This window comes from Cavia porcellus, unplaced genomic scaffold (assembly GCF_034190915.1).
Source record: "Cavia porcellus strain 051 isolate PalLab524CR breed Dunkin Hartley unplaced genomic scaffold, mCavPor4.1 scaffold_6, whole genome shotgun sequence".
NCBI lineage: Eukaryota > Metazoa > Chordata > Mammalia > Rodentia > Caviidae > Cavia > Cavia porcellus.
The window spans coordinates 63,837,005-63,850,535 of record NW_026947489.1 but is presented as its reverse complement, the minus strand read 5'-3'; the positions used below and the strand labels follow the sequence as shown (position 1 = coordinate 63,850,535).

The window sequence follows — 13,531 nt, the reverse complement described above, 5'->3', positions numbered from 1 at the left end:
TTCATGACTAAAAACTAACAACATAAATCCTCTACACAAACCGGGGTCCTTCTGCAACTTCACAAGGAGCGTCCACAAAACAACCTATATGGACATCATATCTAAGGGTGATAAGGTAGAGACTTTTTCAGATTAATATTGAGAACAAGGCAGGGTGCCCCACCTATATACCTCCTACTCAGTATCACACTGGAAAACATAGCCAATGCCTTAAGAAAATGGAAATAAAAATTTATACAGATTGGGAATGAAGATACAAAACTATCCATGTAGAAAATCCTAAAAACACCATCAAAAAGTCTTATAATAAGGTTGCTAAACATAGGATGAAGACAAGAAAGAATTTCAAATGAGTTGAAAATTTATTTCAAAGAAAAACTTACATACATTTAGAGCAACTTTATTCATAGCCACCAAAACTTGGAAGTACACTTTGTACTTCCAAGTATTCATTTATTGTCCTTCAACAATAAATGAATAAATTACTATGATGGTACATTTATAAAATAGAATATTATTTAGCAATAAAAAGAAACGAGGAATCAAGTTGTGAAAAAGACCCAGAGAGCCTTAAATGATATCACTAGTGATTTGGAGGTGAGGTGGAGAGTGGAAGAAGCTAGGAATAAGATGAAATGCAGAGTAGTTTTAGGGCAGCGAAATTATTTTGTGAAGCGGTAATGGTACACACATAACATGATGTGCTTTTTTCAAGCCATAAAACTAAAGACAAAGAATGAATTTAATGTAAACTACTGGCTTTAGTTAATAATGTACCAATCCATCTCTCACACAATAGGCATAATTTTATGTTTATAAAACAAAGATTTAGTTATTTCATATACACTTAATTTTGGGATATTAGAACAAAAAAAGATACAAAAGAATAAAAACAATTAAAATTATTTAGTAATGATAAATGTCAGTTTATTATCTATCCTGCACTTCAGCTACCTTCCATCCCCCTCCTCTCTGACCCAAACATCCCCATACTGGGGATTTTACCCAGAGTTTCTGCACTAAGCTACACCCTAGTCCTTTTATTATTTTGACTCAGAGGTCCTACTGAACAATTAAATTGCTCAGGCTGGGCTCAAATTTGTAATCCTCTTGTCTCAGCTCCCAGAGTACTGGAATTACAGGTGTGTATCACTGCACCCAGCCTGGACCTTAGATTCTTATTGGCATTAATATCACAATGCTCTTATAGGCAATGTTAACATATAGCATAAAAAAATGCATAAAGTTTTATGTAAAAAGTCTTTATGTTTAATGCAACAGTTTTAGAGGTTCTTTGATTTTATCTTTATATTAGCCAATTAGCATCCTATATAGTACCAAGTATAATGAGAGATGGATATTTTCTTACAAATAGCTCTTGAAGAATTCTAAAATTATAAAAGGCTAAGAAGAGCAAGAATATCTACTAATTTATAAAGCAAAACTTGATTTTCCCCCATATCAAATTTGTAATAAATTATTTGTATCTTCATAAATTTTTTACTGGGTATCTGGGTCAATGAAGCTGGAATAATAATGCTTTCATAGAAAGGCACTTTATGAATGCTTCATGTAAGTTACAATATGAACATAAAATTTCTCTCTCAAATTTGTTTATAGTAAGTTCTTATGATTTTTTTTGGTACGAGGGGCTGATATTATGAATTTAAAAGGAGTTGATCTGAATTCCTTTTAAAGTTGAGAAACCTATCTGTTTGGGCACCTCCACCCTGCATTGCGGGGGGTCAAGCCTAGGACTCATATACATTAGGCAAGTGCTCTACCTCTAAGCTACTCTCTTGCCCTGGGTTACTTTTTAGATGCTTCCATATTAATCAAATGCTACAAATAAGTCTCAATCTGGCATTTTCAAGAAATATCACCAAACATGACTAGACAAGAATGGGAAGACCTTTTACTGTCCCTGTTTTGCCCTCTCCCTCAACCTCTATTAGTGAATTGTTATGCTACTAAGAATATAGTAGTTATTAGAGAAACAATGACATGAATGACTTCTCTAAAATGTATATCCCTACTTTTATCAGCAACCTAATATGAACATAATTCTCAAATTCCAAGTTGCTTTTTCCCTGAGAAAAAGTCTCACTAAGTTTCCCAGGCTGGCACTGAACTTGTATTCCATCTGTCTCAGCCTCTCAAATAGCTAGGATTACAGACATGTGTTACTGTGGACAGCTTAAAGCTTCAAGCTTTAAATTTCCATCAATTTGTAGAAACTATACAGTATGGATTAATTCCCAAAGTATTCTTCTGACCATAATCTAGCACCCTTCTGAACTAAGCACACAAGCAATCCTTAATACCATCTCTGCTTCAGAAATGAACTCATTTTAACAAAATACAGACTGTACTTTTTAAATTTTACTGAACAATTCATTTCACTGTGATATCCTTTCACAGGCATTTCCCCAGTGAACATCAAAATATTTTCAAATATGGAATTATTTTCCAGTCTTGATTTAGGGACCAGTATAGAGTAACACAAACAAGAGCATAAAATTTAATGAGGCCCTCATTCATCAATTTAAATGGTGCCTCAGGTCTTGGGGGCAACGTTGGAGATGTAGTTCAATGGTAGAGCCCACAAAGTCCTAGGTTAAATCCCCAGTGCTGGGTAAAAAAATTGTGCCTTCAGTATTTTGCTTACCTTTCTACAGTCCTAGCTCTGACATTACTGTAACGTAATTCTGACATTATTTAGCATATCTGTCAATGACAAGGAAAACTTACCTTTGCTTTTTCTTATTTTAACAAGTTTTATCTTATATTAACCAGTAAAAGGATATTTTTCAAATGGGACACTTCTTTATATTTGTGAGCAAAGAGTTTAAAAAGCATTTATTTAACATATGTAATATTTAACCAATAAATACCAAAATACTCAAGTGTGTACATGGTAGCTTAAGATGTGAGAGGAAGATGCTATTTCTTGTTGCTATTACATTTTGAAATTAATTTCAACTACTAAAACAACAGTCGTTTTGGCAGGAGAATCGTCAAACTAAAATCTAGAAGAAATAAACAGTTTCTAGCTAAAATTTTTAAACAAACTACCGTTAACCATTTTTTTTCTCTTTTTAAATTCTCGACTCAAAAGGAAATTCAAAATTCTAAATCAAAGTTAAACCACTGATTTGAAAGTGCGAATGCTCAAAAACATAATTAAATATAAATCTTAGAATTTTAATGTTTTTTTTTTTTTTTGGTGGTGCTGAGGATTGATTGAACCTAGGGCGTTATATATGAAAGGCAAGTGTTCTACCACTGAGCCACATCCCAAACCCAAACTTTAACTTCTGAAGTAAAGCACCAATAAGACAAAATCTCTTTCATTTTGCTCACTAAAAGAAAGTTATTCTTACCAGATAAAGCAGAAAGGTGTGCAGCCCTGTTCCAAGCCCCACAGAAGACAAAATTCCCAAGCCTATCCAGTAGGCATACAGAAGAAACTGTTTCTCAATTCGCTGCACATACTACAAAACAAGAGATGAAAGTGAACTCTTTATACAGCAAAGTGGTATATGCAAACTACCACAAAAATAAATCAATTAAAATGGGAAGAAAGTACGAAGATCAAACATTCATCAAAGAGGCCTAATTTCACTAGTATTTCAATAGTAGAGATGGCAAAACATTCATTTAACTAGAATAAAATTCATTTCTAAACCTTTTAAGTCTTGTTATTAATGAAAGGAGTAAATGACTAATAAGCTATAAGTGTAAAAAATTTTAAAGCTATTAAAATTTCATTAAAATTTTAAAGCTATTTTAAAATTAAGATGCTTTTCAAACAAGAAAAAAAATGAAGACCTGAGGAAAACTGACTTGTTAAAGGAATTCTAGACTGACTTACTGAGAAATTTTGCTTGATTATGTAAGTACAGTCGGAAAGCTAGTTCACTGAAATTTTTAATATACGTAAGAGATTATTTAAAAGAAATCTATTTAAAACTATAAAAATACCCTGATATTAAGCTGTTTTAAAATATAAAATGATACCATTTCAGAAACATTTCCTCTTAGAATAATGTTTTTGTATTTTAATGAAAGGTGTTATTGAAATGTCTTATTGACCCTTCAGTAATATACTTACAGGCTACAGGCAAACGAATTCTCTTTCACACAAATAAAAGCTAACCCTCAACTTAGAATGAGGCCTGTCTGTTTGGATGGATCACAAAACTGTTACAGAAAATACAAAGACTTCGGCAGAGATGACCAAGTAGTGCTGCTCTGACTCAGCAGGCAAGACAGGCATATTCACATCTACAGGCAGAAAGGGATCATGGGTACCAAATATGGACAATGCTGAGAAGCCATAAGACAGTGCGTGAACATTTTTAGTGTTTGGCCTTAGAATTGCTAACTCACTTACCTGTTGATGTGCCCCTTCAACATAATACACAGTTACAAGCACAGCAAGCAGCAGTAAAAAAGATACCACAATGCTTTGACGATGCCATAATCTAAAAAATAAATTAAAAAAAACTCAGTCACTCACTTTTAGAGTCATTCTTAAAAACAATCTGCTGATACAGGCTTGGAGGTACTGAAAGGGGTCAAAGGAAAGTCTTTGGGCAAAGAAACTTCGTTTCATAAATCCCATGACAGTCTTGCTCTTACCCAAAGCCTGGTCTTGTCTATCTCCCAATTTCTAAATGGAGAAGTATCGCAGCATAAACAGAACACAGTCTTTCAGGTCAGAGGACCTCGGACTAAGATTCTTAAGTTTTAGATTTTTGGCAATACAATTAACTATGGGGATTTTGATTTTTTGCTTTTAAAATTGCAATAATCATCCATTTATTTAACCTTTATTTAGTTGCTATAGGCATTAAATGAGCTGAAAAATGTTATGTTTTATAAACTGTGTACAATACAACATAACTAACAGTACAGATAACTTAGAAAAGCAAGCAAGAAAATGATAAGACACATAAAGTTCAACTTGCTTTATCTGCAGTTGAAACTGGGCTTACAGGTACTAAGTTTAAAGACTATATACATATCCATGGCATAGTCCTTTCTCACTGGTTCAAATTACCAAAGTGCCACATAATCTGGACCTTGTCCTGCTACATACAGAAATCAGTGTACATGATGTACCCAGGCCTGTATCTGTTGAAAATAAAACCAAGAGGGAAAAATAATCCATCCTATTTTCAGTGTTCTTCCTTGCAAGACTAAATGTGAAACAGTGGTCAACTATAATAAGCCACCCAGTAAAAACATGTTTCTGTATCTATTTTTCTTCAAACTAAATTCTGTAGCCTATTTTTCTCTAAACTATAGAGAGGAAAATATGTTCTTATGATAATATTCTAAATTTAATCAATTATTTTCATGGAGCAGATGGCAGGAAGTAGGAGAGGGCTAAGAATTTCTACACTTAGAAGATGAGCCTTATATAAAAAGTAACAGAAGATCCTTTACTTTGAGGTCCATTCCTTTAAGATTATAAGGACTTCCAGAGAAAAATACTGCAAGGTAATGAGTGGCTGTCTCCATAGGACAATATTCTGTCTTTCTTCCCGATCCTTTCTCTTCTTTTCACTTATTGAAGAGGGGTCTGAAAAAACAGCACAGAAGTTAAAACAGAATTCTTAACATTTAGCTTCACCCTTCTGAATTATTTTAAAAAGTCACCCATCCTCCTACCCTACATCAGAAACACAGCATATAAAACAGTTCAAGTACTAAGCTGAGATCTTTTCTTCTTTAGAGGAGACAACTCTGAAACATAATTGTTATTTATATAGGTGACCCACAACAAGTATGTTTGAAATCTCAACCAGAAAGCTAAGAATTATGGGAGGTTCCCATAACTTATGACTAAATTGGCATTTCACTTGTCTGTTTATCTGCTTGTCTTTCCCTTTAAACTAGCGATAATCTTTTAGGGAATTCTCTTAAGCAGTCTGTAAGAGTAATAAACCCATGTGCCTATGTGCGAGGTACCCATGTGTCAGGTAACTATTAACAGCCAGTCATAAAGTCTTAAGAAATCACAATTCATCCAGACTCGGCAATGGCTAGTGGTTCAGAAAAGTGATGAATTATCACAGTTGTCACTGTTTTTTTAAGGCTGCTGGTGGAACCCAGGTTCTCATGCATGCTCTCCTTGACCCAACAGATACATGAACCTTTTGAAGAGGCTGTCCTAAATAATTAGTACTGAAAATATCAGCAATTGAATCTGGTCAACTATTGTAGGTTTTTGGAAATGACAAATATGGGCTAGGTATTCCTGTTCCAATTTTAATATTATTTTTGCAATTATTTTACTATCAAAACTCTGGCTTCTACTCTTATGTATAACAATAGTAAGTCTAAATTGATCAACTTTCTATGATGGGCAGTATACAAACATACCACTGTACTATGTATCAAAGAGACATAGACCTCACAATGTAAAGGTAAACCACTTGGCTGCAAATCCTGGTTCTGCTATCTGCTATTAATATGATCTCAGGCAGTTAACATTTCTGTGGCTCAGTTTTCTCTGCTGTAAAATGAGGATAACATTTTCAGGACCATTGTAAGGGTCAAGTTAAAGTTCTCAGGAGAGTCTGATAGTAAATGTCCAATTAGGGTTTGCTATTATTGTTATTTACCTGTAAAATTTCCATTGTGTTGTTCCTTGTTCATTGTTACACGTCTCTGGTCACAGTTTTTTCCATTCTCTGCCATTTCATTGATCAGTAACTCTTGAGGAGCTAATACAGCAAAATAAAATCCAGCAATAATTTTATTACTCTGCAGCTGAAAGTCCATATAGTGCGCACAAGAGTAACACAGAAGTGATACCTCACATGCTATCTGAATATGTTTACACTGGCCATTTTACTCTCTATAACCAAGACTTGAACAATTTATATAGAAATCCTAGTATAATTATGAAGCTTCTAATTTTAAATCTTTTCTCAATAGCTATTCCAGGGACTGGGAATATAGTTCAACAGCACAAGCACCTACCTGGTAAGCACAAAGTCATGAGTGCAAGTCCTGGTAACCCCCCAAAGTTATTCCAGTGGTTTTTCCAGATCAAAATCTGAAGTCAGTTTGTTCACAGAGTAAGAGTATCAACAATCAGTACCGGGACAGGGATATAGCTCAGTGATAGTGCCTACTTGGCAAGCACAAGGTCCTGAGTTCAATTCCTGACACCAAAAAACCTCCACAAAAAACTAAAACTAAAAACTAAACAAAACAAACAAGAAACAACCACTACCTTCAAATATTGATAACCTACTATTCTAATTCGTAACTAGGTCTTGCTCTATTAAACACCCTTCTAATTCGTAACTAGGTCTTGCTCTATTAAAAATTTACTTTGTTATCATTTTTACCATTTTATCTTCTAGTCTTTCATAGTTCTTTTAACACCACTGGAAAAAAACAGAATACATTAACAAAGCTGTCATAAATGTTAATACATATGTCCAAAGTCACAGATCAATTTTATGTAGAAAATAATTTGTCTCTCTCTCTCTCTTTTGGGTCTTTTTTGAGACAGGGCATTTCAGTATGAAATTTAGACTGGGCTGGAACTTACTTTGTAGCCCAGTGGTCTCGAACTCACAGCAATTCTCCTGCCTCAACTTCCCAAATACTGGGATTAAAGGGGTGTGCAACTATGCTCACCTCAAATAATTTTTTAAAAAATTAAATTTTTTTTGGTACTGGGCTCAAACTTCACGTCTGTGGTTGGGAAGTAAGCGCTCTACCACTGGGCCACATGTCCAGGCCTTCTTAAATTTTATTTTGAGACAGGGTCTTGCTACTTTGATTAGCTGATCTTGAATTTGAGACCCTCCTGCTTCAGCCTCTCAAATAGCTGGGATTACAGCATATGCCACCTGTAGGAAACAATTCTAATCGAATGATAATGCATACAGAAGATAAAAAAATTTAAATGTTAATGGTATGTTAAATGTATTCTATTTATACCATGTTTTACAGATGTTTTTATTTTAAAATATGGTAACAACATATTATGCATACATAAAAACTGATGCATCATGATTCTATTATTTTTCAGATGTTAACAGAGTTTTCCCAGATTCTTATAAAAAGACAACTGACAGGGGCTGGGGATTTAGCTCAGTGGCATAAGCACCTTCCTTGCAAGCAGGCGGTCGTGAGTTCGATCTCTGGTACTGATAAAAAAAAAAAAAAACTGATGAAAATATCATCTCAAACACATATTTATATGAAAAGATGGTTTACTTTCCTATGCATTGCTTTCATTATCTCTTTAGCTCCAAACTTAAAGTATTCTCATAAACAGTTGCTCATTTTTTTTTTTTTTGTCTTTTTCCTTTTTATCGGTACCAGGGATCGAACTCACGACTGCCTGCTTGCAAGGCAGGTGCTTATGCCGCTGAGCTAAATCCCCAGCCCCCCATTTTTTCTATTTTATTGATTCAGTGACAGTTCTGAACTCAAAATCAGATTTATGAATTTGAGGGTTATATTATTAAGAAAGAAACTCAAGAAATCACTTATTCCCCCCTGCACTGGAGGACTGAACCAAGGGCTTCAAACTGAGCTACATTCCCAAGCCTTCTTACTTTTACTTGTATTTTCATTTCTGAAGCAAGAGTGTCACTAGATCTTTGCCCAGGGTAGGCTTGAAATTATAATCCTCCTGCCTCAGCCTCCTCAAGCACAAGTATTATAAGTGTGTACCATGTTTAAGAAAGCATTTTAGATTCTTGTGTATGTTTGTTTGCTTACCTGTTAATTGATTCTTTCCCCAGCAGAGGGGAACAAACCCAGAGCCCTGTACGTGCAAGGGAAGCATTCCTTCACTGAGTTGTATCTCTGAACCCTTAATCTACAATAGTATGCTAAGACTATATGTGCCAGGAATCATGCTAGACTTGCATCCAGTTGACTAAAATGTGATATGCTCACGGGTTGTTAGCTGGTATTATTTTATTCCTTGATTAACTCCTAACTACAATTATTTCTAAAAATTTATGCCTTAGAAACAAGTAAAAGATCGTAAGTGCCTGAATAAAGACACTGACTATATGATTAAAAGTTGAATTCCAAGAGCCATGGACTCAGTTCAGTGGCATAAGCCTACGTGCCAAGTGCAAGGTTGTGAGTTCAATCCCCAATCTTACTTTTTTAAAGTAAGAAAAAAAATAATAAAGTTGAACCCTGTATTTGCATTAACTAGCGTGATCTTTAGCAAGTTTCATTTCTTTTAGGTCTTGATTTTCTGGATCCACAGAATTATAATAGTAATTGCCACTTGCATAGGATTGTTATTTGCATATAAAACTGTGTGGGCATGCATGTTTGTACAAATGTGTGTGTGTTACTGTATCAATACATCAAAAGGCAGGCTACATGAAGCAGACAGTCCCACACTGCCTAAACCAGAAAAACAACTTCATAGCACCTGCCTCACTGCTATCATATCAGCACTGCTCCTTCTCCTCAGGTCTTTATGGGTTCTGAGGAGGAGTTACAGAAGTAAGAAAGAGTAAGGTTCTTGTCTTCTGGAATGTCAGAACACTAAAGGCACACAGGAGACCAACCACAACAGGGCTAAAGGAGGCTGATGTTTTAATAAGATTAGACAGAAAGATAACACATGATTTAGTAGAAAAAAAGCAAAATTTTGACTGAGTTTTACAGAACTATATTTAAATTCATCAATCTTTCCAAACAGTTTAATTTGTAAAATAGGGATAACATAGCACATATCAAAGGGTGGTCAGTATTAAATGAAGTAATGTATGTCAAACACTAATACGCCAACTTGCCTTTCTTAGGAACTCGACCTATACCAACCATAATGATGGAGATGATAAGGAAGTATTATAGAAGTTCAGAGGACAATTCAAAAGAGTTCAAAAAAGCCAGAAGTCTGATTTACAAAGTTAAGTCCCTCTTCTCTGAAGATACTGTCAAAAGACAATGCAGCCCAAGCAATTACCAAAAATAAATAAATAAATAAATAACTTTGCAAAAATATATACTATCATAGCATGATGATAGTAGGTTCACAGAATGTATGGTTATCCTATGAGTCTCAATTTTATTAATAAAACTACCAAGGGGCCAGGGGTTTAGCTCAACAGCCTAAGTGCCTGCTTGGCAAATGTTGGGTCATGAGTTCAATGCCCGGCACCAAAAATAAAAAACAAAACCAAACAAAACAAAACTACCAACGATGTTTGAAATCAAACTATATAAAGTACTTAAAAGACTTTTTCTACCTTCCAGGTATTTAAAACTTTAAGCTCTACTTAAGTTCTATAAATACTTAAAACTGTGGGTTCATATTCAACCAAATCCTTTAAGTAATTCCTGTCAGACATTTGTCTGTATCATAATAAACACAAAACTTAGTTAATTTGTGGTGGAAAGAAAAGGGACAGCATTATTTTTTAAAAATTCTAATTCTCCCTCAAAAAGAAAAACACAACAGTGATAATAGAACTCATTTCTCCCGTTATTCTTTCCCATGATGTCATCTGAAGGAGATAAAAGAACTTTATCCAAAACAACTTGGGTCTATTTGAGGTCATATTTATAACAAAGGTATTGCACAATTATTGGAAAGTTTTGTTTTTAAGATATTGCAATAGGAATTTTTATTTGCACATAACATGTTCTTACACAATGTGCTAAAAAAGAACAGTCTATTAACATTTCCTTCTTAAAAATTCTCTTTAGAAAACATAATAGTTTAGAAATTGATTTTGTAACAAATAACCTAGGGAACTAAGTTATTTTTGTTTAACCAGTTAGTTCTTCACACACACACACAAAAATTCAGTTTAGAAACAACTTTTCAATAGCTTCCGATTTCCAAAAGGCCTAACTCAAATGTAAAGTCAAACAAGTAAAGCCACGGGGTTCTCAACAGTTAAGATTACAGATGCATCCACGCCTTTCTGCATGTTGACCATTTAGGATGGTTAAAACCAACCAAACAAAAAAACCAGTAGCACTGCAACAATTATATTTTAAGCATTTTGTAAAGGATCTTGCTTTTATTCTTTGCTTCCAAAAAAAAAAAAAAAGTCCCTTGAAAACAGAGTTCGTTTATCTCCTCTTCTCACTTACACATCTTGTGAAACTGAAAAACCGCACAATGCCCCTGGCATTAAGATTTGTCTGAGCAGCTATACAACCGCTTTAAATTTACTTATGTAAATTTAAATTTAAGTCAAAACTTATCAAGGCCCCTTTCGTGAAGTCATTATTTCAGGAGCGAAATCTCAAACTTCAAACTAAAGCTCACTCCTAATAAAAAGCATATTCTCGCTCTCCAATTATTCCTTGTTCCTCTTCAAATGTCGTACTCCATTTTCTCCATTCTTACTCAACCACTGACTTTATTTTTTAATACAGAAGCAGAGGGAAAATTCCCCCAATCTTTCTACAATGAGGCCTACTAAGAGATACACACTCTTTCACTTACATTAGTATTCTTCCTCTCTTCATCACTCACTAGGGCAGTGTCCTCTACTTACCAACAGCTGCAGTGGCAATATACATTGTGTATCACCCTGTCTTCTGCCCGGGACTTATCAGCTTCTTTGATCACCCCTAGGTCTTCAATCTTTCTTCCTTGATTCTCACCAGTCAACAAGCTTCCATTTCTCAATCCTTCAGTGATAAGTTGTTGAAAGAGCTGCCTACATACAAAGTCCCCACTTTCTCACCACTAACTCTTTACTCAGGCCAGAGCAACATTTCTGGTCTGATAAATCAAAAGTGTCTCACCAGGCATGGTGGTGCACACCCATAATCCCAGCACTCAGGAGTCTAAGCAGAGCATCACTGAGTTCCAGGCCAGCCTGTGCTACATGGTGAATTCAAGGCCTGGCTAAACTGCATAGGGACCCTATCTCAAAAAAAAAAAAGGTCACTGATGACCTCATGTTGTCAATTCCAGAGGACACATCTTTACTGGGTCTCTTACCTACACTGAACACAATCACAATCTCCTTGAAATACTCTTACTTTTCTGGTCACTCCTTTGACAGCTCTTCCTGTTTGCTCTCTGGAGTTCCTCCTGGTTGTAGATTCCTTTTTGTATTCTCTTTACACTCTCCCTCATGATGTCATCTATTTACTTAGCCTTAAATTCCCTCCACATACTGACAGTTCTGTTTCTTTCAAAAGCAGAATGATGTTCCACATGATCGTGTCCTGTGAATATTCTGCATAAATAGAAGAGAACTCTTAAGCATTCAAGCCTTCCCGCTCCCTATAATTCATAGTAACATCCAGAAGTGATTTGGCTAAATGTTACAAAACATGGTAAGGACAAATTGAAGCAGGACCTAGAGCTCAAATAATCTCTTTTTCTCCCTAATGCTTATGAATCGTACGATTAATGAGTTTCACTGAGATATTTCCATCCATGAATATTTCCTGTCCACTCTTCCATTGGGTGGTCTTAATGGTAGTAGACAGTATGACATACTGGCAAGATACTCTCTCCTCCAAAACCTAAGTCTATGATTATTTTTCTGTGAACTTTGAAAAGGACATGATCAAACTACAGAATGTTTCTTTTTTCTAATAATAGCAAACTGGTATTATGGTGTATGAGTGTGATTAGAATAATACTCTAGTAGGACCAGAGTACCAGAGGACCAGAACCTGACATGTGAGATCATACCAAGTTCCAGATGCTTTGAGAGGACTTAGTTATGTGGCCAACCTAGCTTTTATTCAGGAAATACTACCATGTACTTTGCTGCCTGTGTAACAAAAATTGTAACAGTGACTACTTAATCTAGTAAAATAACATCCTGTTAATCTCATTCACAATCACCACCATTATACAAAGTGATCCATTTTACAGGCAAACAGGAAAACTTGGTACCTCAAAGCTGCCGATATGTCCACATTGATGAAAGGCCAAATCAGGGAAAGACACAGGATTAAATCCCAGAATTGAATTCATCCACCCTATTCTAATTCTGTTTACCTCCTTATCTCAAAATACTATAGTTTAATTCTTGTATAGCTGAACACCACAGTTCTCTTTGAGAAAATAAGACCTAGCATTTCAGCATATTGGCACACAGAAGTACCTTGATTTACAAACTTAATTTACTCCACAATTCTGGGGAAGATGGCTGCAGTTGTGTTCATCAAACAATGCAAAGTTCCCAATGAAAACAAAATTCTGTCAATCATTTGTTTGTGAACCCACCTCAATTTTTGTCATTGCTGGTTTTGTTTTGCTTGGGAGACTGGCAGTAATGTAGCTTCTCTACTTCAAGAGAAAGCTTACACTTAGACAATGTTAGCTTCTCCATGTCCTTTTCATGAATGGTAAAACTCTTCAAAATAATCATATGAATACTACTCTGAATATTCAGCTATCTACTTGCCTTCAGTACTTCTGGACTACACAGAGACTATAATACATAACTGATTTTCACAGCCTCCATAAACTAAAACACCCACAGACACAGAGAAATTTTAGTTTCCTATTGTTGAGACAAAAATGAATTATTTTTTA

The 13,531-nt window shown here is 35.0% G+C and overlaps 1 protein-coding gene across 1 annotated transcript in view; it reads right to left on the bottom strand.

Moving 5' to 3' along the window:
• Positions 1-13,531, bottom strand: part of Vmp1 (vacuole membrane protein 1) — a 110,676-nt gene that overhangs the window by 78,559 nt on the left and 18,586 nt on the right. The window contains exons 2-5 of the mRNA XM_003469556.5: positions 6,636-6,737; positions 5,455-5,590; positions 4,397-4,487; positions 3,384-3,494 (exon numbers count right to left, since the gene is read on the bottom strand). Of these exons, the coding sequence (XP_003469604.1) occupies positions 3,384-3,494; positions 4,397-4,487; positions 5,455-5,590; positions 6,636-6,711 (414 nt within the window). The 5' untranslated portion in view covers positions 6,712-6,737. The remainder of the gene's footprint in view (positions 1-3,383; positions 3,495-4,396; positions 4,488-5,454; positions 5,591-6,635; positions 6,738-13,531) is intronic.